Raw genomic sequence first — 23758 nt, 5'->3', positions numbered from 1 at the left:
CAGTCACCTCACCTAAACCCAGTCGACATGGCTTGGGATAAGATGGACCGCTGAGTAAAGGCAAAAGGGCCACCAAGTGTTCAGTATCTCTGCAAGCTCCTTCAGAGTGTTGGAAAACCATTTCAGGTGACAACCTCATGAAACTAATCGAGAGAATGCTAAGAGTGCCAAGGGTGGCTATTTTGAAGAATCTAAATTCTAAAACATGTTTTGAGTTATTTCACACTTTTTTGCTTACTACATATATATTCTATATGTGTTCCTTCAAAGTTTTGATGCCTTCATTGAGAACCTACAATGTAAGTAGTCATGAAAATAAAGAAAAAACAATTAAATGAGAAGGTGTGTCCAAACCTTTGAAGGTAGTGTATGTCATGTGTAACTGTAAAATGTTGTTGTTCATCTAATGTTTTATTGAAATCATTTTAGAGCCACATGAAGGTCTAGATGATTTTTTTTATTATATCGTGACTGGGGTTGTTATTAAATTTAAGTATCATGACAGCCCTTCTCCCAATACTTAAAACCTAAGAATTGAAGGAGATTGTACTTTCTTTTTCACCTGACTGTCTATCACTATGTCATAAAAGAACTGGTTATTAGCAGTAGCAATGAAAGTCACTGTTAACATTTTGAGGGATATGCAGATATTCCCACAGGACCTGAATGCAGCAGTCTTTCAGACAGCTTTAGGTTAAGACTTAGACATTTCTTAAACAAAAATAGTGTGTATTTGTTAGTGGATAGAGGAAGATGAGGTTGTGTCCGACTGGTGGACAGTCAGGCTGGAGCACTGCTGGGCAGAGCTTAGACCTGACCCTGCAGGGTTTCCACTGAGGGTCAAGGGACCAGAAGGTCGGGGGTTAAGGCGGGGTGGCATTGGGGAGGGACGGATGAGAGGCGGGGGCTGCTGCAGCGTGGATCGGGGCTGCAAGAAGCGGGCTTGCTGTTGGAGTGGTGGAGGCTGACGGTGCAGAGAAGGTGTGGCAGGGAGGGAGGGGCGCAGAAGGGGAGGGGGTTGGTGAAGGGAAGAGGAGGAGGTACTAGATATCATTGGAGTCTGAGCTGAAGATGATGAAGAGGCAGCAGGGGATGCACCTAATGAAGTGACTTGACCCTGCATAGAACAAAAATGAGTTACTTACACAAGTCAAGCAGATAATCCTGCTCTGGAAGTTAGTTCCAAGATAATTTACATAACATTAGAGAATGAAAAACCACTAACTTCTAGGAATGGTTAAATTCAAGATAACTGGACTTCAAACTGGATAACTGTGTCTTCAAACATCTACTAACACCACCCAGTATGATTTCAATAATAATCAAGACTAAATTCACGAAGCCTCACCTCATCATCCTCTTCATCTGTGCTCTTTCCTGATGGAGTGTTTGAGCTGTTCTTTCCCTCCTCTCCCAAAGTGGCACTGTCTCCATTGGGAGCTTTGGTTCCCTGCTCCGCTTCCCACTCCTGCAGGACCTCTTCCAGGTTGAATCGCCGCCTGTAGTTCACAAAAAAGTTCTTCACCTGCCCTACCGTTTTATTACCGATTACGTCTGCGATGGCTTGGAAGTCTTTTCCATACTTCCTGACACCTGTACAACAACACAGATGGATTTTTAAAGTTACACAAATATATGCAATGAAAAAATCATAAATGGATGAGAGCACCATTTAGCAGTCATTACAGTTTAGAGGTATGTTTTTGTACATAAAGTAAAAATGTAGTCACTTTTAGCTCTGGTGTTCACCTCTGGCTCCTTTTTTAAATGCTCCTCTATTTTCACCAGTTAGGCTCTAACTGTGATAATCTGTTATCATCATCATCATCATCATCATCATCATCGTTTATTTGTATAGCACTTTAAGAACACACCAGGCAGACCAAAGTGCTGAACAACACAGATCAAAACAACTACCAAATTAAAAATACCATAAAATCATTACATACAATAAAATAAATAAGAAGGTGTCAGTTTCCTACAGAGTTAAAAGCCAGGGAATAAAAATAGGTTTTCAATCTGGACTTAAAGACCTGCACTGATGACGCTTGTCTAATTTGGAGGGGAAGGTGCACCCCAACAGAGCACTTCATTGTTTCACAGCAGGCTTACTGGTGGTTCCTAGGATATTTAAAAAGTAGAATGGGAGACAGAGCGGTCAGCTTTCAGCCAATCTTCTGTGGAACCAGCACCTAGTTTGTATTCAGGAGACAGACACCCTTGCTACTTTACAATTAGGCTTCAAATTTTTCTTTTTGACAAAACTCCCTCCCCTCAACCCCAACCTGCCATGGCAGATGGCTACCCCTCCCTGAGCCCGGTTCTGCTGGAGGTGTGTTCCTTGTTAAAAGAGAGTTTTTCCTTTCCACTGCCGCCAAGTGCTCGCTTAACACGAGGTTGTCTGATTAATGGGGTTGTCTCATTGTTTACCCTAAAAGTAATGTAAGGTTAACCCTACAATATAAACCATCTTGAGTTGACTATTGTTGTAATTTGGTATAAAATATATATTAAAAAAAAAAAAATATATATATATATATATATATATATAAAATATATACCGTAAATAAGAGTGAATTTAAAATGTAATCTACTTCTTGGTGCTGAAAAGTTGTTCACAGTGGATTTTTAAAGTTTATTCTTTGAAAACAACTGGCTGCTGTGGTCAAAAATGGCTGTAAGAGTGAGAACCAGCCCATATAAAAGCCAAGAAGTTCTTTTTCATGTATGCCATTTGGTGGATTTTACTTTTAAAACCTGTAAGCAGCTGCTTTTTCTACATGGAGGTTACCTTGAACAGCCAGGAGTTGCTCATCTGTTGTCCAGCGGGCATTCACCTTCTGGTTACACTACAATATTGAATAGTAAAGTTAAAACACACGACAAACTAAAAGATATAAAAAAATTTCTACTTTCCACAACAGGGATCCTCATTTACATATATACTTTATCAGAACATAACTTTATCATAGCAGAAAACTCATTACCATAAATGGCTTCAACTGACGAGTTTCATGCAATTTAATTATCATAATATCAGTCATCTTCAGTGTATTTGTACCTCAGGTAGTCTGAAGTCTTCGATCCCAGACTCCAACATGTGTTTCAGTCCACTGTTCATCTGTTTGGCATTCTGGACCTGAAGAATAGACGAGAAAGTCAAAGGTGAGAATTAACAAAACTCCCAGAAAACCCTTTAAAACCTGAAGCTGTTTTCAGATGTCTCACTGGGATTGGCCATTTCCCAGTCGTTTGGATTGGACATTTTTTACCATCTCAGATTCATGGTGCAAAAAATCTGTGATGTCCAATTTCACCCATATCAGAACAGCTGTGGTAACTGTTCAATAAATTTCCACAGAGATGCGGGACCTTTGTCCTGCCTCCTACACATCATACTGAAGAAACACCATCACCTATATCAGACCTGGGCATTGTCTGCTCCTTGTCCAGGCTGTATGAAGTCAGTAGGAAAGTAGGATTCAAATGTAAATAAGTATTTAGCATTTATTTGTCCCATTTCAGCTGCCAAATACTCTTTGATAAACTCTGTCTTTGAAAAAAGTCTATAATAAAGAGAATGCAAAAAACAGAAGAACGTTGAGGAAATATTTATCAAACTTTATTGCTGTCATTCTGAAGGTCACTAGGTTTTTTTTTAGTTGACATACTTCAGTGTGTCCAAACAAATGCAGCTTCTCTACGAATATATTGTAACAGACATTTACGAGGGATGTATGCTAACCTCGATAGAAAAAAAAACAAAATTTGATGCAGAATGTAGAGTTGTATGGTCTAAGAGTATTTAGTAACTGAAGTAAGAGGTAAAGCTGTGTTCTTTGTTTGTGGAGAGCAGTTTGCTGTGTTTGAGAATTATCATTTGAATCACCATTATACAGAGAAATACAAGAACTTGACTGATACAGCGTGGGAATGGATGTGAAGATTTGCTAGCAAAACTGCAAAAGCAACAGGGACTTTTTACCAAGCTTTAGACATTAAGGGATGTAGCAGACATGGTGAGCTTTGCCATAAAGTTTTTGTTTTTTTTGCCATAAAGTTGAATAAAACAGTTAGTAAACAGTTCTCTCATGGTGAGTTTATCAAAAAGTATTTCCTGGACATTGCTGTGCCAATATGACCTGAAAAAAGACGCATTTGAAGACGTTGCAGGAAATCAGGAGCATCAGTTCAAAAACAAACTGGACAATTTTGGCCTTTTCTTCTTGGCAACGGACAAGTGTTGTGATGTTGATGACAAAATGCAGTTATTCATCTTTGTGTGTGGGATAACAAAAGAGTTCGAGATTATGGACGAGCTGGCAGAACGCATTCAATGAAAGAAATCATTCAAAAGGACTAATTTGTTCATGGAGCTAAATGCTTGGATAGGTTTGGGCTGAAATGGGACAAATTTGCAGGTGTTATAACTGACGGGTGGACAAATTGGAAGAATTATTAAAAGTCGGATTATATAGACTTTTTAGGCCAGTGTGACAGAAATGACCACAAAACTGAAATGAATATTTTCTGCAAATAAAGTAATAAAAACAAATAAATAGCCATGGAAATTGTATTTCGGTTGTTTGCTGTCAGAAATGTGTAGAGTTTTTATTTTAATATTTGGAAAGAGGAAACAGGAAGTGCAGAGAACTTTGAGAAAGCATGACTGCACTTTTACAACGTTTTTTTCCTCACTCTTTACAAGTGTAGTAGTTTCATATCTTGTAGTCTATAACCTAATGATACAATTGTATTACTTCTACAGGATGCTTATTTTGTACTCTGCTTTGTTAGTGCTTAACTACACTTACCTGTGGGTTATGTAACAGTCTATTAAGTCTGACAATCTCTTTATATGTCTTTCTAGTTTCACTCCAGTTCACTGATGTCAGTACATTGTGATTGCTGTGTATCATCATTTTTACATGCTGTAGTGCCATTTTTTTAAGCATTTCAAGTTTCCGTACATCAATACAACCGTGAAGACCTCTCTAAATATTTACAGGAAGGGTGATAAATAGCACTTGGATCAAATTTAAGCCCTCCCATTTCAAAATGTAAACTAACACACACATGTATGCGGTACATCCAGCAAAAGTTATTTTGACTATAACCTCAACAGTGTTCTCTTATGTATTTTAAAAACAAAGAATAATGCTGCTAAGCATTCTGTTACTTACCAAGGGGCTACAACTGGAAACCCATTTTATGATTGTCTGTTAGTAGTTCAACATATTCCCACGGTTGCACAGACAAATATTAATGGGTTATTTTGACACAAAGAAAACTTGCGACCAGTGTCTGATGTGAGGAGACAAATTTTTTTTAGGTTTAGTAGTTCAGTAGTCAAGTGGATGAGGGCTACCTGTCTCTTGAGAGACACCAGCTCCATATCCAGCTGACGCAGAAGGGTGTTTGCAGCGGAGGAACTGCAGGAGACGGCCACAACATCCTCCTGGGTCAGGTACATGCCTTTGGGGGGACGACAGCGGGAGCGTTGGTGATGCCGGTGCTGCAGGGTCTGATGCTCCCTACGACCCAAAGCTACCTTAGATCCTGGCACTGGGGGCTCTGCCTGGTTCTGAAGGTAAGAGAATGATTTTAAACATTGATAAAAGTCTAGTTATATGAGGCCTTAAAAATAGCATTGACAACTAACTAAAATGCTGAAGCAGTGAATAAAAATGCGAAATATACGGCATCACTCAATAATCTGTCAGCCTACCTTTAGCAGCAGTAATTTGAAATATAATGAATATATCTTTCATTTGGTTATGGAGGAGTTTTCACCCACTCTTCTTTACAAAATTGCTTCAGTACATTGAGGTTTTCTTTTTATCTTCTCTTCGTATTTATATTTTTCTTGTCTGTATATGCCTATTTAAAAATAGTTTACATAGGTAAAGTTAATGGGAGCAAACTTTCTTTCTTGTGTGCACAAACTTGGCCAAATAAAGTTGATTCTAATTCTGAAAGCTCAGGAGCCGAAACTTCTGCTTTTATAGAAGTGCTCACACTTGCTGATGATCAGTTAATCAACTGAATGTGAATTTGTTAGGTACCTCGCTGCAGCTTACGCTTTTAATTTCTATGTAAGCAATAAGGCTGCACTTAACCTTACCCAGTTCGTTCCTTCATTTTGGCTTAATTGTTTTTAAATAAATAATAACATGGCATAATATGTCATGTTTTGTTGCTCATCCAAGGTTGTATTTACCTGTTTTTTTTTTTCATTATAGCCTGCTACACACAACCTTAGAATTAAACCATTACATTTTCATCAATTTGGTTTTTTACAAAAACGTTTCATTATTTATTAAATATGTTCCTTTCAGGAGGTACATCAGTAATGGCCTTAATTTGTCTGTCTGTACATCTGTTGGCAAGCATGGACATTTATTGCTTTTTACTGTTTCTTTAAGGGAAAAATATCAAAGTCCTCAACTTTAAAAATACACTTTGAGACTACTCTCAACTGTCCGAGTCATTATAGAAGTGTCTTAACTCTGCATTTTTCCTACTGCATTCAAGGTTATAAAACAATTACAAAAAGAAGCCCATGTAATAGAAGCCTATGGAAAAATCTACTATGACATATTTGACTTCCATCACTAATTTCAAGCATAACTGAATACAAAATGACATTAATTTTTAAATTACATAATGACATAATAACACCATCATTTTACTGGAAAACAAAAAGCCCAGAATAAAACTAACAACATTACAACAGTCAAAACTTCAAGGAGGCCTAAAAGCACTAAATTTCTGCCAGTACTTCTTAGCCAACCAACTACAATACCTCATCAAATGGATACATTCAACCCATCACTTTCATTCATGGATGGACATCGAACAATCTGATTGTAAAATGGTCAATGGCCTGTAATTGTATAGCGCTTTACAGGGCAGCTGTGGCTCCATTGTAGCCACAGCTGCCCTGGGGTGCACTGACAGAGGTGAGGCTGCCGGACACTGGCGCCACCAGGCCCTTTGAGCACCACCAGTGGGCAATGGGTGAAGTGTCTTGCCCAAGGACACAACGACCGAGACTGTTGGAGCCGGGGCTCGAACCGGCAACTTTCCAATTACAAGACGAACTGCCAACTCTTGAGCCACGATCGCCCTGACACATTAAGTTTTATTAAAGACATATCAATCAAAGATTTACCATTTATAAGCAATACAATCAGACATCACAAGTGCAATAGCTTGGTGGAAGATTAATAAAATAAAAAACACTATATTCTCACCTACAACTCAAACACCCATATGGGATAACCCTGACTTCACTGCAAATAAATTACATTTGTGATAATTTCTTACAACCATCACTACTAGACAGCAACAACAAAACTGCAAAGTCATTAAAAACACAAAACTAAATAAACTAATATCCAGCATACCACTGGTGGTATGTGAGCTCCCTCTGGTGGTATGCGGGAAGTCTGCCGCAAAATTTTTAAGATGAAATAATATACCATGTTCTGATTTAATTTTTCAGAAATCCCTCAAATATACAGCTCTGCTATCACTTCCGACATAAATGAAGACAGAAAACTAAAAAAGCAGTGACGTTTGTAGGGTTACTGAAGTTGGGCTAGCTGGTATGTAATGATGTGCTACATGGTGGCTAGCTACACAGCTATGGTTAGCTTAATACAAACACATTAACACAGTGAAGCTGGAGAACGAACACTAACTTTTTTCCATTCGATAAAAGTTAACGCGAGGGTTCCCGATGGTTAGGGACAAATGCAATCGCATGTCGTGATAGTGTAAACGGACCAAACTTCAGTTAGGAGAACAACTGCGATAATCCATCCACATTACGAGGTTAGTTATTATTGTACTGCTGCATGGGCTGGGGTGTAGTTACATCGAAAGGTTTTAAAAACTGAGGTTTAAAATGAACAGTGGTAATAAAAACCGAGAAGGCCAACAGTGATCGCTGCCTTTTTTTAAGGGTTTTTTCTGATTAAATAAAACAAGATACAAAGCATTAAAACATATTAAAAACACAACAGCCTTGATAAACGCAGAGTAGTTTATTCATACCTCATCACTTAAAGAACGGATATCCCACCTGCTGTGAATGTTTTTAATGCAGTACAGTTGTTATTATTATCCCTTGTCACATCCTTTTTATGACAGTTAAAATAAATAACATTCATATAAGAAATAAATTGTCTCGTGTAAATGGTGTTATATAGGCCAATACTACTGGCCTTTAATGTCAGTCATAAGGGTGGTACTTTTAAGAGCCATATATTTTATGAGGTGGCACTCATTTTGAAAAGTTTGAGCATCACTTCTCTAATGACAATGCACCACATACTCCAATCAACAAATGGGAAAAAGACCTAAACATCCACGCAGATAATCCATTTTGGAATTTATGGAATTAATTAATTCAAGGAAATTATGTGGGTTACCGTTGCTCCAAGACAGTAACAGTAAATGACTAAACTAATTAAATAATACAATATATTACATTTTACAAATGTAAGAAATAGCACTAATATATACAAATTGCTCCACTGTAAATATCAAGAATAAAACAGATTCCCCTCTGCAAATCGCTACATTTTCGTGGTTAAGGGGTTTGTGTGTCCCAGGAATACCAGGGGCTATGTTGTCTGGGGGCTTTTGTCCCCTGGTAGGGTCTCCCATGGCAAATTGGTCCTGGGTGAGGGACCAGACAAAGAGCGATTCAGAAGACCTCTATGAAAAGACCATCGAGGGAACAGTTCACCCTCCCCGGGATAGGGTTACTCGGGCCCCGCCCTGGAGCCAGGCCCGGGGAGGGTGCTCGAGGGCGAGCGTCTGGTGGCCGGGCACAGCCCGAAAAAGGGACATGGGCCCATCTTCCTGCAGGCCCACCACCCACAGGAGGCACCATAGGGGTCGGATGCAATGTGAGTCGGGTGGCGGCCAGGAGGTGCAGAAATGGGCTTCCTCCGAAGGGTGCCTGGCCTCTCCCTAAGAGATAGGGTGAGGAGTTCAGCCATTCGGGAGGGGCTCAGAGTAGAGCTGCTGCTCCTCCACATCGAAAGGAGCCAGTTCAGGTGGTTCGGGCATCTGACAAGGATTCCCCCTGGGCACCTCCTGGGCGAGGTTTTCCGGGCATGTCCCACCGGGAGGAGGGGGTAGACCCAGGACACGCTGGAGAGATTATAGCTCTCGGCTGGCCTGGGAACGCCTTGGTGTTCACCCGGACAAGCTGGAGGAGGTGGCTGGGGAGAGGGAGGTCTGGGCTTTTCTGCTTGGGCTGCTGCCCCCGCAACCCAGCCCCGGATAAGTGGAAGAAAATGGAAGGATGGATAACAGATATATGGTTGACATTTAACTCTAACCTGTGAACTTGGTCATTTGTTATTTTACAAATGACAATAGAGTCCGCAATAATATTTTTATCATGTCTAACAACACCAACATACAAGTAATACAACACACCTCACACAGCAAAAGATACATGTCATGGGACTGACTGAATCAGAGTTTGCATAAACTGCACAGTCAACACCACTAATGACCACCTTCACACATTCTGGCTCTGTCCACCAATACAAAACTTCTGGAAAGAAACAACTACCAAATTATCCCACATCCTTGACCACAACATCCCACAATGCCCCGTTCTCTGTTTGGTGATCTAGAAGAAGTATAAACTCCAAACAGATCAGAACACCCCCTCTTGTGGCCCTGATTCTCACCAAGAAAACAATCGAAATCAGAATCGGAATCAGAATACACAATGAAATTATCTATAACAATACTGCTCAACTGGAAAAACAGGAAAAAGACCACCACTGCCACCGCAGAAATCAACAGACCAGGGGAAGAGAAGGGAAACGGAGGGACAAAAAACAATAAGAATACAAAACCCGCTCTGAAGTTAGTATTTCCTATTTTTTTTTATTTATGTTCCTTGTTTTCGTGTAATCATTTGTCTTACACCAGTACAGGATAAAATATATATGTATGTCTTCAGATGAACTAAAAACACATAACTGCCAAGAAGGGAAAAAAATGTAACCTAACATATAACCCTGTGTGAATGTTGGCGTGAATGGTTTTCTGTCTCTATGTGTTAGCCCTGTGGCAGACTTGCCACCTGTCCAGGTTGTCTGCTGGAACTGCTTGCATACTCTTGCAGCATGAGGCCGGGCACTGTCGTGCACCAGAAGGACCCCCACGACCCTACGCCTGACAGTGGGTCCAAAGATGCCCAAATGATATACTGGTACCCTTGCCTGGCTTGTAGAAGTCTGCGTATCCCTCCATGGATATACTTCTCCAGACCATCACTGATCCATTACCAACTCAGTCATGCCCAACTCTTGGTATTTCAGATACTCTGATTCAACAGTGTTCCTTTATTTTTGTGAGCAGTATATGGTAAAGTTCAAAGGTTTTAACAAAAAAAATGGAATAAGGTGTGTTCAAATTACCTCTTTCTTAGTTTCCTTGCTGGGGTCATAGTCACTGTCGTGGGCTTCAATGGGATTGGCATCCTGTATCTCCTCATCACTGCAGCAACAATAAGCCAAAATCCAATCACTGGATGTCGTCACACAACAGCAACCTCACACCGACGCAGTAGAATCCAAAACTAACTCTTTGTGAGCTTACGTTTTTAGGTAACTGAAATGATGATGGAGGTCAGTCAATAAAAACAGACACATTAAGTAACAATTTTAATGATTTTTCATATTTAAAAAAATCTCAAGGGCATGAGTCTGCAATGGTTTCTGCATAAAAATTCCCAAAATGTCCCAGGAAAGTTTCAATTTCCAGACAGGGACAGGTAGGTCTGACTGTGAGACGGGCTTTTTGCTTAACAGGTGAGACGGGCATTTTGCTTAACAAATGCTCTCTTGTCGCCCTAGATTTTTTAACTGAGGTATGTCCACAAACCGTGAATAAATGGGTGTCAGAGTGCTTTGCGCTTTGACGAGACAAAATGCCTTCTTTTCAGCAAAAAAAGAGAAAACTTTTTTTTTCAAAACAAAGGACTATAGTCAGATTCAAGGAGTAGTGTTGATCTATGTGCTGTACCTCTCATCCTGGTTGCTCCTATTGGCCAATTTACGAGCCTGTCTGTCCATCAGACTTGTTCTGGAACGCGTCTTTTTCCATGAATAGTAGTACTTCACCAGACTGGAGATGGATTTGTCCGGTAACTGAAGCAATAAATAAATAAATAAAATAAAATAAACAAAACACGTGATATTTTCATAGAAACAGTACCTCAAAACTGTTTGTACAGTACCCTCCCCCAAATCTTTATGGTTTATTGTTAATATCAGAAACATTACATTACTGGATCAGAAACACTGATGTTGCTGTGTTAAGTGGTTACCATCTGCTGGATGCGGTGAAAGCTCTTTCCGTGGAAACTAAAGGCCTGTTCAAACAACACTTTGTCCTCCACTGTCCACTCATCTGGGAACGGGGTGAAATTTGGCAAGTCGGCCAGAGATTTCTCAATATTGTGTTTGTGCCAGAAGAGCATGCCAAGAGCCTGAAGACACACACACAAAGGGTTACCAAAACACAGATACCACAGGCTTAAAGCACCAACCGCCTAGGCTAAAAGATGAAGCCATTTGGCCAAATCCCATGTTAATTAGCAGGTGCTCATTTTACTCACTTTAACTCTGTAGCTACCCACTCTTTGTTACTGTTCTCTACATGAGTTTGAAATAATGACCTAATGGTAGTCATACACCAGCTGTCATTCTTCAACTGTGTAAAAAAATCCTTATTTTACAGATAAACAAGGAAATGGTTTGGCATAATCAACCTACAGTAAAGCCAAGTTCATAACAACAGTTCTGCTGTTTACTTAACTAATAGGATATTTTCAAGACATAAAAACTATTTCAGTAGCCTATTTACACTCAAATAGTACTTGCTAATGATGGGAAAAGATTCTGGGCTGTCTGCTCTCACTTGTAGAATCATCTTGCCAAATGAAACATGCCCAAGTGCCAAACTATTAACAACCACTTGTTAATAGTTTGTCAAAATGCAAAGGAGTAAAAATGACCAATCATGTAACTATGTTAAAGTAAAACATCATCATCTTATATTTCATGACTTTTTTAGAAGGAATTTAAATATTATATGGTGAATTTGGGGACGTGTGGGATTGAAAATAATTGCCAACAATGTCATTTTGACCCCATAGAAATTCATGTAAAACAGCAAACGAGACTTGGGTGTGGAAAACTATCGAGAGTAGATCAGCCAAAGCAGGCTGATCTGTGTCTCAGGCCTGAGGAGCAGAGTTCTGGAGTTGAAGAGCTACAGACGTGTGATGAAGCAGTGTGGATCATGGATGAGAGGCTGCAGACTTGGTGACGTGGAGGCATTTGTGGACAGTCTTGTTGTTGAGTGTTAAAATAAGTTCTTTAAAAATCAAAAAATTATTTAATATAAAGGCAACATGAGCAGAGAGTACAAACATGTTAAGGGATTGACTGTGTTAGTTCAGGGAGTTATTTGTAAAGAAAACAATTTTCAGTAGCATTCAAAAACTAATGTGTACACTTATGTCTGCATTGTGTGTGGCCAGAAAGAGAGTGCCAATTTGTTTATTTGGTAGCTCAATGAAAGGCTTCAGTGAGTTAACCACGGAGTCAGAAGTACCTGACTCCGTGGTATAATTCTCAAACACGTACCCTAAAGCAGATGACTCGTAAGCTGGAGAGGAAATGGCGTGTCACAAATTTAGAGGATCATCATTTAGCCTGGAGAAATAGTTTGCTGCTTTATAAGAAAGCCCTCCGCGAAGCCAGAACATCTTACTATTCGTCACTGATTGAAGAAAATAAGAACAACCCCAGGTTTCTCTTCAGCACTGTAGCCAGGCTGACAAAAAGTCAGAGCTCTTTTGAGCCAACCATCCCTTTAACGTTAACTAGTAATGACTTCATGAACTTCTTCACAAATAAAATTCTTATCATTAGAGAAAGAATTACCAATAATCATCCCACAGATGTAATATTATCTACAGCTACTCTTAGTACCATTGATGTTAAGTTACTCTTTTTCTCCAATTGATCTTTCTGAGTTAACTTCAATAATTACTTCCTCCAAACCATCAACGTGTCTTTTAGACCCCATTCCTACAAAACTGCTCAAAGAAGTCCTGCCATTAATTAATTCTTCAATCTTAAATATGATCAACCTATCTCTAATAATCAGCTATGTACCACAGGCCTTCAAGGTGGCTGTAGTTAAACTTTTACTCAAAAAGCCATCTCTAGACCCAGCAGTCTTAGCTAATTATAGGCCAATCTCCAACCTTCCTTTCATATCAAAAATCCTTGAAAGAGTAGTTGTCAAACAGCTAACAGATCATCTGCAGAGGAATGGTTTATTTGAAGAGTTTCAGTCAGGTTTCAGAGCTCATCACAGCACAGAAACAGCTTTAGTGAAGGTTACAAATTATCTTCTTATGGCCTCTGACAGTGGACTCATCTCTGTGCTTGTCCTGCTAGACCTCAGTGCAGCGTTCGATACTGTTGACCATAATATCCTATTAGAGCGATTAGAGCATGCTGTAGGTATTACAGGTACTGTGCTGCAGTGGTTTGTATCATATCTATCTAATAGACTCCAATTTGTGCATGTAAATGGAGAGTCCTCTTCACACACTGAGGTTAATTATGGAGTTCCACAGGGTTCAGTGCTAGGACCAATTCTGTTTACATCATACATGCTTCCCTTAGGCAATATCATTAGAAGACATACTATACATTTACACTGCTATGCAGATGACACCCAGCTCTATCTATCTATGAAGCCAACACACACCAATTAGTTAAACTGCAGGAATGTCTTAAAGACATAAAGACCTGGATGGCCGCTAACTTTCTGCTTCTTAATTCAGATCGAACTGAGGTTATTGTACTCGGCCCTGAAAATCTTAGAAATATGGTATCTAACCAGATTCTTACTCTGGATGGCATTACCTTGGCCTCCAGTAACGCTGTGAGGAACCTTGGAGTCATTTTTGACCAGGACATGTCCTTCAACGCACATATTAAACAAATATGTAAGACTGCTTTCTTCCATTTGCGCAACATCTCTAAAGTTAGAAATATCCTGTCTCAGAGTGACGCTGAAAAACTAGTTCATGCATTTATTACTTCCAGGCTGGCCTACTGTAATTCATTATTATCAGGATGCCCAAAAAACTCACTGAAAAGCCTTCAGCTAATCCAAAATGCTGCAGCAAGAGTCCTGACAGGGACTAGAAAGAGAGAGCAGATTTCTCCTGTTTTGGCTTCCCTTCATTGGCTTCCTGTTAAATCCAGAATTTAATTCAAAATCCTGCTCCTCACATACAAGGTCTTAAATAATCAGGCCCCATCTTATCTTAATGACCTTGTAGTACCATATCACCCTATTAGAGCACTTCGCTCTCGCTCTGCAGGCCTACTTGTTGTTCCTAGAGTATTTAAAAGTAGAATGGGAGGGAGAGCCTTCAGTTTTCAGGCCCCTCTTCTGTGGAACCAGCTTCCAGTTTGGATTCAGGAGACAGACACTATCTCTACTTTTAAGATTAGGCTTAAAACTTTCCTTTTTGCTAAAGCATATAGTTAGGGCTGGACCAGGTGACCCTGAATCCTCCCTTAGTTATGCTGCAATAGACATAGGCTGTCGGGGGATTCCCATGATGCATTGAGTTTTTCCTTTCCAGTCACCTTTCTCACTCACTATGTGTTAATAGACCTCTCTACATTGAAACATATCTGTTTTTAACTTCTGTCTCTCTTCCCCAGCATGTCTTTTATCCTGTCTTCCTTCTCTCACCCCAACCAGTCGCAGCAGATGGCCCCGCCCCTCCCTGAGCCTGGTTCTGCCAAAGGTTTCTTCCTGTTAAAAGGGAGTTTTTCCTTCCCACTGTCGCCAAAGTGCTTGCTCATAGGGGGTCATATGATTGTTGGGTTTTTCTCTGTATCTATGAAGCGCTTTGAGGCGACTTTTGTTGTGATTTGGCGCTATATAAGTTAAGAGTGAGAAAGCAAGCAAGGACGCCAACATCTCCATCTGACCAGTCACCTCCTGCAGCTCTCCATGTGTCGTGAGCCTACCCTGGGGCCTGTTCCCAGAAGGACATTTACAGAACACTATGCCCAGAAGGCACCCATCCTTCCCATATGCCCAAATCACCTCAACTGGCTCCTTTTGATGTGGAGGAGTAGTGGGCCTAGTCTGAGCTCCTCCCGTATGGCCATACTTCTTCCAACTATCTTTAAAGGAGGTCCTTAGGTGTTCATTTCCACAATCTCTTTCTTTTGGTGACTACCCAGAGCTCATGGCCCAACCCAGTTTCACGGCAAAGCATGTAATAGACATGCCGGTTCTTGCCTATCTAAAACGTGAAATGGACACCCATGCAGAAGTTGCATTACTGCATGCAGAAGTTGCATTACCAGCAGGGGTAAATATTTAAAGCCAAGAAGTTGGTAGCAAGCAAAAAAGCGAGTATGGGGTCCTCAATTGCCAAAAGCTATTAAGCTAGGTGGCTAATATGTATTTGCATGTCTAATAATGTCTACACTTTCTCATTATTATTTTCATGTTGGATTGAAATAAAATGTCTCCCCCTGCTGTTACTGCAGTTTACTGCAACTTACTGCAAGCATGTACATTTCAATCATGAAATGGACATGTTGGACCAGTATGTCCATTACACATTTTGCTGTGATATCGGGTTGCATGGCCATAGGCCAAAGTAGGAACATTGCTTTCGCGCTCAGCTCCTTCTTCACCACAACAGTCTGGTACAGCGTTGCATCACAGATGACGCTGAACCAATCTGTCGGTCAATCTACTGTTTCACTCTCCCCAGACCCTGAGATATTTAAACTCCTCCACTTGGGGCAACAACTCATCCCTGACTAAGACACTATGTAGGTTGGGTGGGTGTAAGGGGCAGAGACCCTTGCAGATCGATCCTAAGTTGGCGAATTTTACTTTATCCAAAATTCACAACGTTCTCCTTCTACAATAATTAAATTATTTATATTATGAGTTAACTATTGTGCTGTGTGATGAACCCTTTGTGTATTAATTAATTCTAACATACACGGAGTGCAGAATTATTAGGCAAATGAGTATTTTGTCCACATCATCCTCTTCATGCATGTTGTCTTACTCCAAGCTGTATAGGCTCGAAAGCCTACTACCAATTAAGCATATTAGGTGATGTGCATCTCTGTAATGAGAAGGGGTGTGGTCTAATGACATCAACAACCTATATCAGGTGTGCATAATTATTAGGCAACGTCCTTTCCTTTGGCAAAATGGGTCAAAAGAAGGACTTGACAGGCTCAGAAAAGTCAAAAATAGTGAGATATCTTGCAGAGGGATGCAGCAGTCTCAAAATTGCAAAGCTTCTGAAGCGTGATCATCGAACAATCAAGCGTTTCATTTAAAATAGTCAACAGGGTCACAAGAAGCGTGTGGAAAAACCAAGGCGCAAAATAACTGCCCATGAACTGAGAAAAGTCAAGCGTGCAGCTGCCAAGATGCCACTTGCCACCAGTTTGGCCATATTTCAGAGCTGCAACATCACTGGAGTGCCCAAAAGCACAAGGTGTGCAATACTCAGAGACATGGCCAAGGTAAGAAAGGCTGAAAGACGACCACCACTGAACAAGACACACAAGCTGAAACGTCAAGACTGGTTTTTCTAAGGTTTTATGGACTGATGAAATGAGAGTGAGTCTTGATGGGCCAGATGGATGGGCCCGTGGTTGGATTGGTAAAGGGCAGAGAGCTCCAGTCCGACTCAGACGCCAGCAAGGTGGAGGTGGAGTACTGGTTTGGGCTGGTATCATCAAAGATGAGCTTGTGGGGCCTTTTCGGGTTGAGGATGGAGTCAAGCTCAACTCCCAGTCCTACTGCCAGTTTCTGGAAGACACCTTCTTCAAGCAGTGGTACAGGAAGAAGTCTGCATCCTTCAAGAAAAACATGATTTTCATGCAGGACAATGCTCCATCACACGCGTCCAAGTACTCCACAGCGTGGCTGGCAAGAAAGGGTATAAAAGAAGAAAAACTAATGACATGGCCACCTTGTTCACCTGATCTGAACCCCATTGAGAACCTGTGGTCCATCATCAAATGTGAGATTTACAAGGAGGGAAAACAGTACACCTCTCTGAACAGTGTCTGGGAGGCTGTGGTTGCTGCTGCACGCAATGTTGATGGTGAACAGATCAAAACACTGACAGAATCCATGGATGGCAGGCTTTTGAGTGTCCTTGCAAAGAAAGGTGGCTATATTGGTCGCTGGTTTGTTTTTGTTTTGTTTTTGAATGTCAGAAATGTATATTTGTGAATGTGGAGATGTTATATTGGTGTCACTGGTAAAAATAAATAATTGAAATGGGTATATATTTGTTTTTTGTTAAGTTGCCTAATAATTATGCACAGTAATAGTCACCTGCACACACAGATATCCCCCTAAAATAGCTAAAACTAAAATCAAACTAAAAACTACTTCCAAAAACATTCAGCTTTGATATTAATGAGTTTTTTGGGTTCATTGAGAACATGGTTGTTGTTCAATAATAAAATTATTCCTCAAAAATACAACTTGCCTAATAATTCTGCACTCCCTGTACTGAAATAATCTAAACCATTTGTACAACTCACAAAGCCCCTAAAACTTAATCTTAACTTCATATTTTGTAAAACCTTACCTATGATTAGAAAAAACAAATGTAAATTTTCAACTTGTGAAAAGAATTACATCTCTTCCATCACTGCTGTTGTTGTGGGACAGGGTGAAAATAACCCCTCATATTGGTTCTAGCAGTAAAGCCAGCATGTCATTACACTTGAGAGCTGTACAAAGTTAAAACTGGTAATTTATTTTCTTTTGTGACTGTCACAAAAATGTAAAGATGGCGTGTTAGCTACTTTCCATGTGAGTTTCACAAGGTGAGCAAAGGTTGCTTCAAGAAGGCAGCCCAAAACTGAAAAATGTCACAGTGTGTGCAGTTTTAAAGGCCGCTACTGCTGGCACTCTACAGCTGTTAGGTTGGGACCAAGGAAAGTATTGCTTCACTTCAGTGTCTCTTATGTTGGGTTTAGTAAATACCGGAGTCATTCTGTATACAGCCTCAATCTTTTACATTGAGAACAGTGGGGGATTTTCTATCCAATTTTCTGATCCAGTTTTTTTTAACATGAGTGAAAAAATATGGGGCTGAGATGGAAAAGTTGTCATATCATTAATAATAATGTGTGACATAGGAAAAAATGTCATATCTCTAGCATGTCTACCACATTCTTTTTCATTGTTTTATAGTTTTTTGAAAACAGCAACTGAAGACTTTTCACAACCAGCTGTTACTGCAGCTTGTCAATTGGGGAATGAACAAGATAATACGTTTCCCCTATACAGACTGTGACCACATTTAGTTAAACTTTGCGGCACATTTAAAAGAAAAGTCAGCTGCTGTATAGCTCACCTGTTCCACGTTGTATCCATGTTTTTCTTTGGCAATAGCAATGTATTCATCAACTGTGGAGGGAGACACACACAGACTGTTAGATGGATCTGATCTTTTGTGTCAAAAAGAAGAAAGAAAAAAAGAAATCACAGAAGGTGGACTAAATATTTTCAGTCAAACACAATATTAACATTACGTTTGGAGTCAATGATGGTGTGATAAGGAGACCAAACCAGCATCCCTCCGCTGTCTTTATCTGTGTACTTGGTGGCACCTGTACAAACATTATAGAAAAATGATAAAAATAACAGATTTTATTCAGCTGCTGCTAATTTAACACTTATAAGTTATTTTATCAGTGATATACACCAGATACAGTTTGTACATATGTTATTACAGCATATCATCAGGGAAGAACTATTCCTATTACTCCTTCTGTTTGAGCCACTTCAGTAGCAAGCAATATTTATTTATATAGCACTTGCCATAAAAAGGAGTCATCAAGTGCTGTCATGAAAATAATGAAAAACAGCAGAAAGTTTTATAGCAGGTAAAACAATAAACAAAAATGTAAAAGAAATTAAAAGACACCAAAAAATATAAAGTAAAAAAGATACTAGACTCGATGAGAAAACATATACTGCACTAAAGCAGAACTAACACAACACACTCTACTGAAATTCCAGACTGTATATCTCTGGCTGACTTCCACAGACTCAGCAAACCTCAGTGAACAGGGAGAGTATTCCAATAGTTGGACATGATAGTCTCAGTATGGTTCTCCTCAGTACGGTTGTCCAAGGAGGAAAAAGAAAACATCAATACTAAAATTAATTTAAAATTAAGCTGTATTTCAGCTGAATGAAGCAAATACGGCACTTATTGTTCCAAATAATTATCGTAACACAACATGGCTTCAAAGAGAAAGGCCTCTACCCCACTAACAGCTATGTAGTTGATGTTCATTATTGCAGGCTTAATGGGTCATGGATGCAATATTGAGCTGTGTCAGACCACATGGAAAATCGTTCGGGTCGCTGGCTGTACAGAGCAGGGGGGGACCATAGCTGAACTTACCAGAGAGTCCAGACTGTGGGGAAGTACAATGAGCAAATAAAGAGTGAAATCTGGAGCAGAGCAGTTGAAGGGGTTTCAGGCCGGTTCAATCTTTCACAGTAAGCACTCCGTTTTTTTTCTTAGCATAGCAAATACCATACCTTATCCAAAATACCTTGCCGTAATGCTCTTCTAATACAATAATTAAATTATTTAGCTGTAGGACATTGTTTAGCAGGTTTTAAAATCTATTTTACCTTCACAATATGTAATTAAATTATCTAAATGCTAAATAAATGACGAAATGAGGTGTGAGTCGAGAATTGCACAGCACTCTTTTAATAAAACGATCATGGTTAATTATATGACTCAAAACGAACTGTAATCATGATCAAACTCCAGTCGTACTTTTCCACCTGACATTTTATGTTGTTAATAAATTGGAAGAAACACGACAGTCATAGCTGTCAGTGAAGTTTGTGTCACTTCGGTTCATGTTTGCCTCCGCGGCCTTTACGCTGACTTTAAAACAAGCTGATACCACAGCAAGCCGACTGAAAATCGGACTCTTAACTATTACTGCAGTCAGTTTTAATCCACTAGCAAACTAACGTATTGGCAGTGAGCGTAGTACAGTACAGTCTGATACTGTACACATACCGAGGCTACCACGGCTCACCACTCAGGTAGAAAACAATAAAAACTCACCGGGCTCAAAATCGGGGATTGTGGCCTGGTAGTCTGCTCCAACACGCATTCCTACATCTGGAAAACACAAACAACAACCACGAAAACAGTTTAATTTAACTAGTCATATTCAAAACACGGACATCGGGAGCGGTAAGAAGCTGTTCGAGGCTATATCACCGTGTTCGTCGTCGCTGCCACTTTCGTCAGAAAAATGTCCGTTAGAGGCTGTGGATGGACTTTTGGTGCCATTTGAGCGACCCTTCCCTAAATAATCCGAGCCCTTTTCCATCATGCCCGGCATCTCTGCGCTCTGATTCACCGATTTTAGCTTCTATGTCGGGATATAAAATGTCAGCAGGAGCTGGACGTTTTTCTTTTGCTGCTGTTTATTCCGTCGCCGCAGCTCTATCCGTGTCGCTGTAACCCTACTCGTGACTCTCACCGTGCTTGCACGGTTAATTCCGGCTGCGATATGCTATGTGTAACAACCGAGCAATCTCTTCTTAGTTTTTAGCAAATCTTTAATCCAAATTGTTCCTCCGAGGGATATTTTAGTTGCGTAGACCTGTAGCTGGGGGCCTAACCATGGCGGCGGAAGTCTTTTTACGCACCTTTGGGTGCGGTAGTGCGACTCCTGCTGCTGCGGTACCGTTGAAATGAGATTCCTCCGCCGAGACAAACTGAAGAAGAAAAAAAAAACAGTCAGGAGGTTTAGTGCCAACAAAATGCAGATTCAGCATTAGGATAACGCAACGGTGAATGCAGAATATCCGGAAACTGTAAATATTACCAATAAATCACATTGTAAATGTCATAATTTCAAATAAATTCATGTCAGGTTATTCTTATATCGTATGTCAGGTTATTACAGACTGTATACTGTATGTCCTACCACTGACAACACTTAATGATTACCTGTTATCCTGTTATTCTTGTTTAAAATTTGCTTATTAATTACCCTTCTGCGTGGACTCTCTGCGACCAGTAGAGAAAGATCCCGCACAACAATGAAGCATTTAAACTGCACTGTAAGCTAAAGGAATCCACTAACACATAATATCTGTAATAACGAAGATACTTGCAGGTATATAAGCCTTCAGACTCCCTGTGATTTATTTAATCACTTGGTTTGAAAAAAGTGTTTGGCCCCTTCAGGATTTTCTATTTTTTTATATGGTCGTCACACTTAAATGATTCAGATCATCAAAAAATTTTAATATTGGAGAGAAAAAAACACAAGTAAACACGAAATTCACTTTGCAAATGGTGCTTATTATTAAGGGGGAAAAATCCTAACCCTACATAGCCCTGGGTGAAAACTAACACAGGGCCATGTAAGTTGATGACAAAGTACCTGTTCTTCATCGGCTGGGAGCAAAGCAGTTTTCACCTGAACGCTGCACTATAAGTGTTAGTGATTGTCTCTGTCCTTTAAGGCTGCTTCTCTATTGTTTCTCTGAAGATTGCTAATTCGTCATCTCTTCTGTGCAGAAGCCTGGATGTTTCCCTGGCCAAGTGTTTTTGTGAGTGAGAGAGAGCCAAGGAGGAGATTCTGTGTCTGCATGGATTTAAAAGTGTAAATTTGATTCACCAACAGAGTTACTTTTCCCAATTTATAAATATAGTCTGTGATTAATTACTTGATTGAAGATGCTGTAAATAACTTCTATGAGGACTGTAAATGACTGGTCGTGCATCAACATACAGGATTACGTTAAGTATGTGATTGGGTACATTAGCACTTTTGTTAACAACAATGCCAACACCATTAACATGGTCATTCCCCACAAACACACCCATAAACTGTCTACACTTGGCCTGTACCTCACCTGGACTCTTTGACTGGGAAGCCTCAGTCTGTCAGTGTTGGTAATAAACCTTCAGTCGGTATTACTATAAACATGGGCACTCCACAAAGAGGCATTTTCAGTCCCATCCGCTACACTCTGTTCACCAACAACTGTGTTACCTATCACAAAGATAACATCATCTTAAAGTTTGTGGACAACACCATCCTGATAGGACACAGTACATACAAAGCAACCTACAGAAGGGAGGTCTGATGTCTATGTGCGAGAACAACAACCTCACTCTCAACACAGCCAAGACAAAAGAGATCATAGTGGAAGAAGAGGAGATTCCACCTGCCACCGGTCATCTGGGAGCTGGAAATGGAGAGGGTAAGCTGTTTGGGTATCTACATCAGTGAGGACGTGTAATACCAAGTAGTCTGGTATGTTGCCTAAAATCCTCAGCAGTGTCTACAGCTGCATTGTGGAGAATATCTTGACCAGTACAGTAATGCCAGTGCTATGCACCACAAATGCCTGCAAAGTAGTGAGGACTTCCAAACAATTTTCACGTTTTCACAATTGATTATTAAGTATTTATTGGCATCAGACAAACTGGAAAGGATGCCACTGCCTATTGAACAGAATTTTTGTAATATGGAACAATAAAGGCATTAATGTGATTGGTTAAAAAAGTTGGGCCAAGGCAAGGGTTTAAACTTGGCCCTCCCTTTATGGTCTTTGTCCATCCCTTGGTCATGTTTCATCTTCTGCACTGGGCTTGTCCTGCAAGATAAGAGCAGACAACTCCTCCCACTTCACCATGGCAACAACTCTGGCAGCCCTGGGGAGGAAGGGTGAGAGGGATGAAAGAGAGAGAGAAAGAGAGAGCGCTCTTCTCTAAAACTTTTGAATATAACTTTTGAACAAGATGGAAAAAAAGTCACAAAATACTTGCACTATAAGAAAAATTCTAAAAAAAAGCAGCATAGCCTGCTAACCTTCTGTCAAAAAGTTATTAGGCCTTTTTTAATGAAATAAATTGATTTTTACAGTAATCGCCATTAAACAGGCATTCAGTTATTGGCAAAATGGAAACATTCTTATTTACAGCACAGCCTCTGTATCGATAACTTCTTTATCAAATCTGTACCACTAGTACTCAACACCTGTAGAACTAATAACACGTAGGCTTCATTTTGTGTTAAATATAAATCTATTTTATTTCACTCTATTTCTCCTTTGAGAAGATCAGTAAATTGCAGTTACACCAATATGAATAAATAAATTCACAAACTGAACATCTTTTAAACATACTTTCCAGATAAGTTGTATCTCATGTGAATGTGTTCTTATGCATTCAAGTATTCGCTCGTCTATTGTAAGACACATATGATCTTGGGTATCATCTGATTCTTAATCCATAAAGTTCAATCTCATGTCGACCCAGCCTTTGCAACTATCACAGCCGAAATTGTGGTTTATTAAAATGGGACAAACAGACAAATGGCACAGCTGTCGTGCCGAAAATAAATGCGCACTATCACAATATCATAGTGCCTTTTCCAGTTACGATCACATGGCCGCAAACTCGGTAAGGTAGAAATGCGGTATAGCTTACAAACGTAGTCCTTGTGTGTGTGTGTGTGTGTGAGAGAGAGAGATTTCACTGTATTTCTAAGTTTTTTCACTTAGAAAAAACGGTGAACCTGGCTGAAGACTTGAAAACTATTTC

General features: G+C 40.0%; 1 protein-coding gene across 2 annotated transcripts; it reads right to left on the bottom strand.

The window, feature by feature from the left end:
• Positions 1-26: 26 nt before the first annotated feature.
• Positions 27-23742, bottom strand: rcor3 (REST corepressor 3). Of its 2 annotated transcripts, XM_085409132.1 has the most exons (13): positions 22063-23742; positions 20845-20913; positions 20252-20308; positions 18684-18761; positions 18506-18558; positions 11369-11530; positions 11065-11189; positions 10458-10536; positions 5369-5584; positions 3062-3139; positions 2792-2849; positions 1349-1593; positions 27-1117 (listed from the first exon to the last, which is right to left on the bottom strand). In XM_085409132.1, exons 3-13 carry the CDS (start codon positions 20298-20300, stop codon positions 737-739), a joined length of 1524 nt encoding a protein of 507 aa, XP_085265258.1. In that variant the 5' UTR covers positions 20301-20308; positions 20845-20913; positions 22063-23742; the 3' UTR covers positions 27-736. The 2 variants fall into 2 exon arrangements, with proteins under 2 accessions (XP_085265258.1, XP_085265257.1); XM_085409131.1 differs by lacking the exons at positions 20845-20913; positions 22063-23742 and adding an exon at positions 20411-20832.
• Between the last annotated feature and the right edge of the window lie 16 nt (positions 23743-23758).

This window comes from Rhamphochromis longiceps, linkage group LG6 (genome assembly GCF_057381845.1).
Source record: "Rhamphochromis longiceps isolate RC_006_pf linkage group LG6, R_longiceps_female_GT1.1, whole genome shotgun sequence".
In the NCBI taxonomy this organism is placed as follows: Eukaryota; Metazoa; Chordata; class Actinopteri; order Cichliformes; family Cichlidae; genus Rhamphochromis; species Rhamphochromis longiceps.
Note: the sequence above shows the minus strand (reverse complement) of the source record. Positions and strands in the feature narration are given on the sequence as shown.

Bases quoted from the DNA above. Each gene is read 5' to 3' on its own strand.
- rcor3 (XM_085409131.1), bottom strand. From the start codon at position 20,534: ATGCCGGGCATGATGGAAAAGGGCTCGGATTATTTAGGGAAGGGTCGC. The intron at 20,309-20,410 runs GTGATATAGCCT...TGTGTTTTCCAG, and splicing joins TGGCAGCGACGACGAACACG to ATGTAGGAATGCGTGTTGGA. The intron at 1,118-1,348 runs GTGAGGCTTCGT...TGTTCTATGCAG, and splicing joins CAGATGAAGAGGATGATGAG to GGTCAAGTCACTTCATTAGG.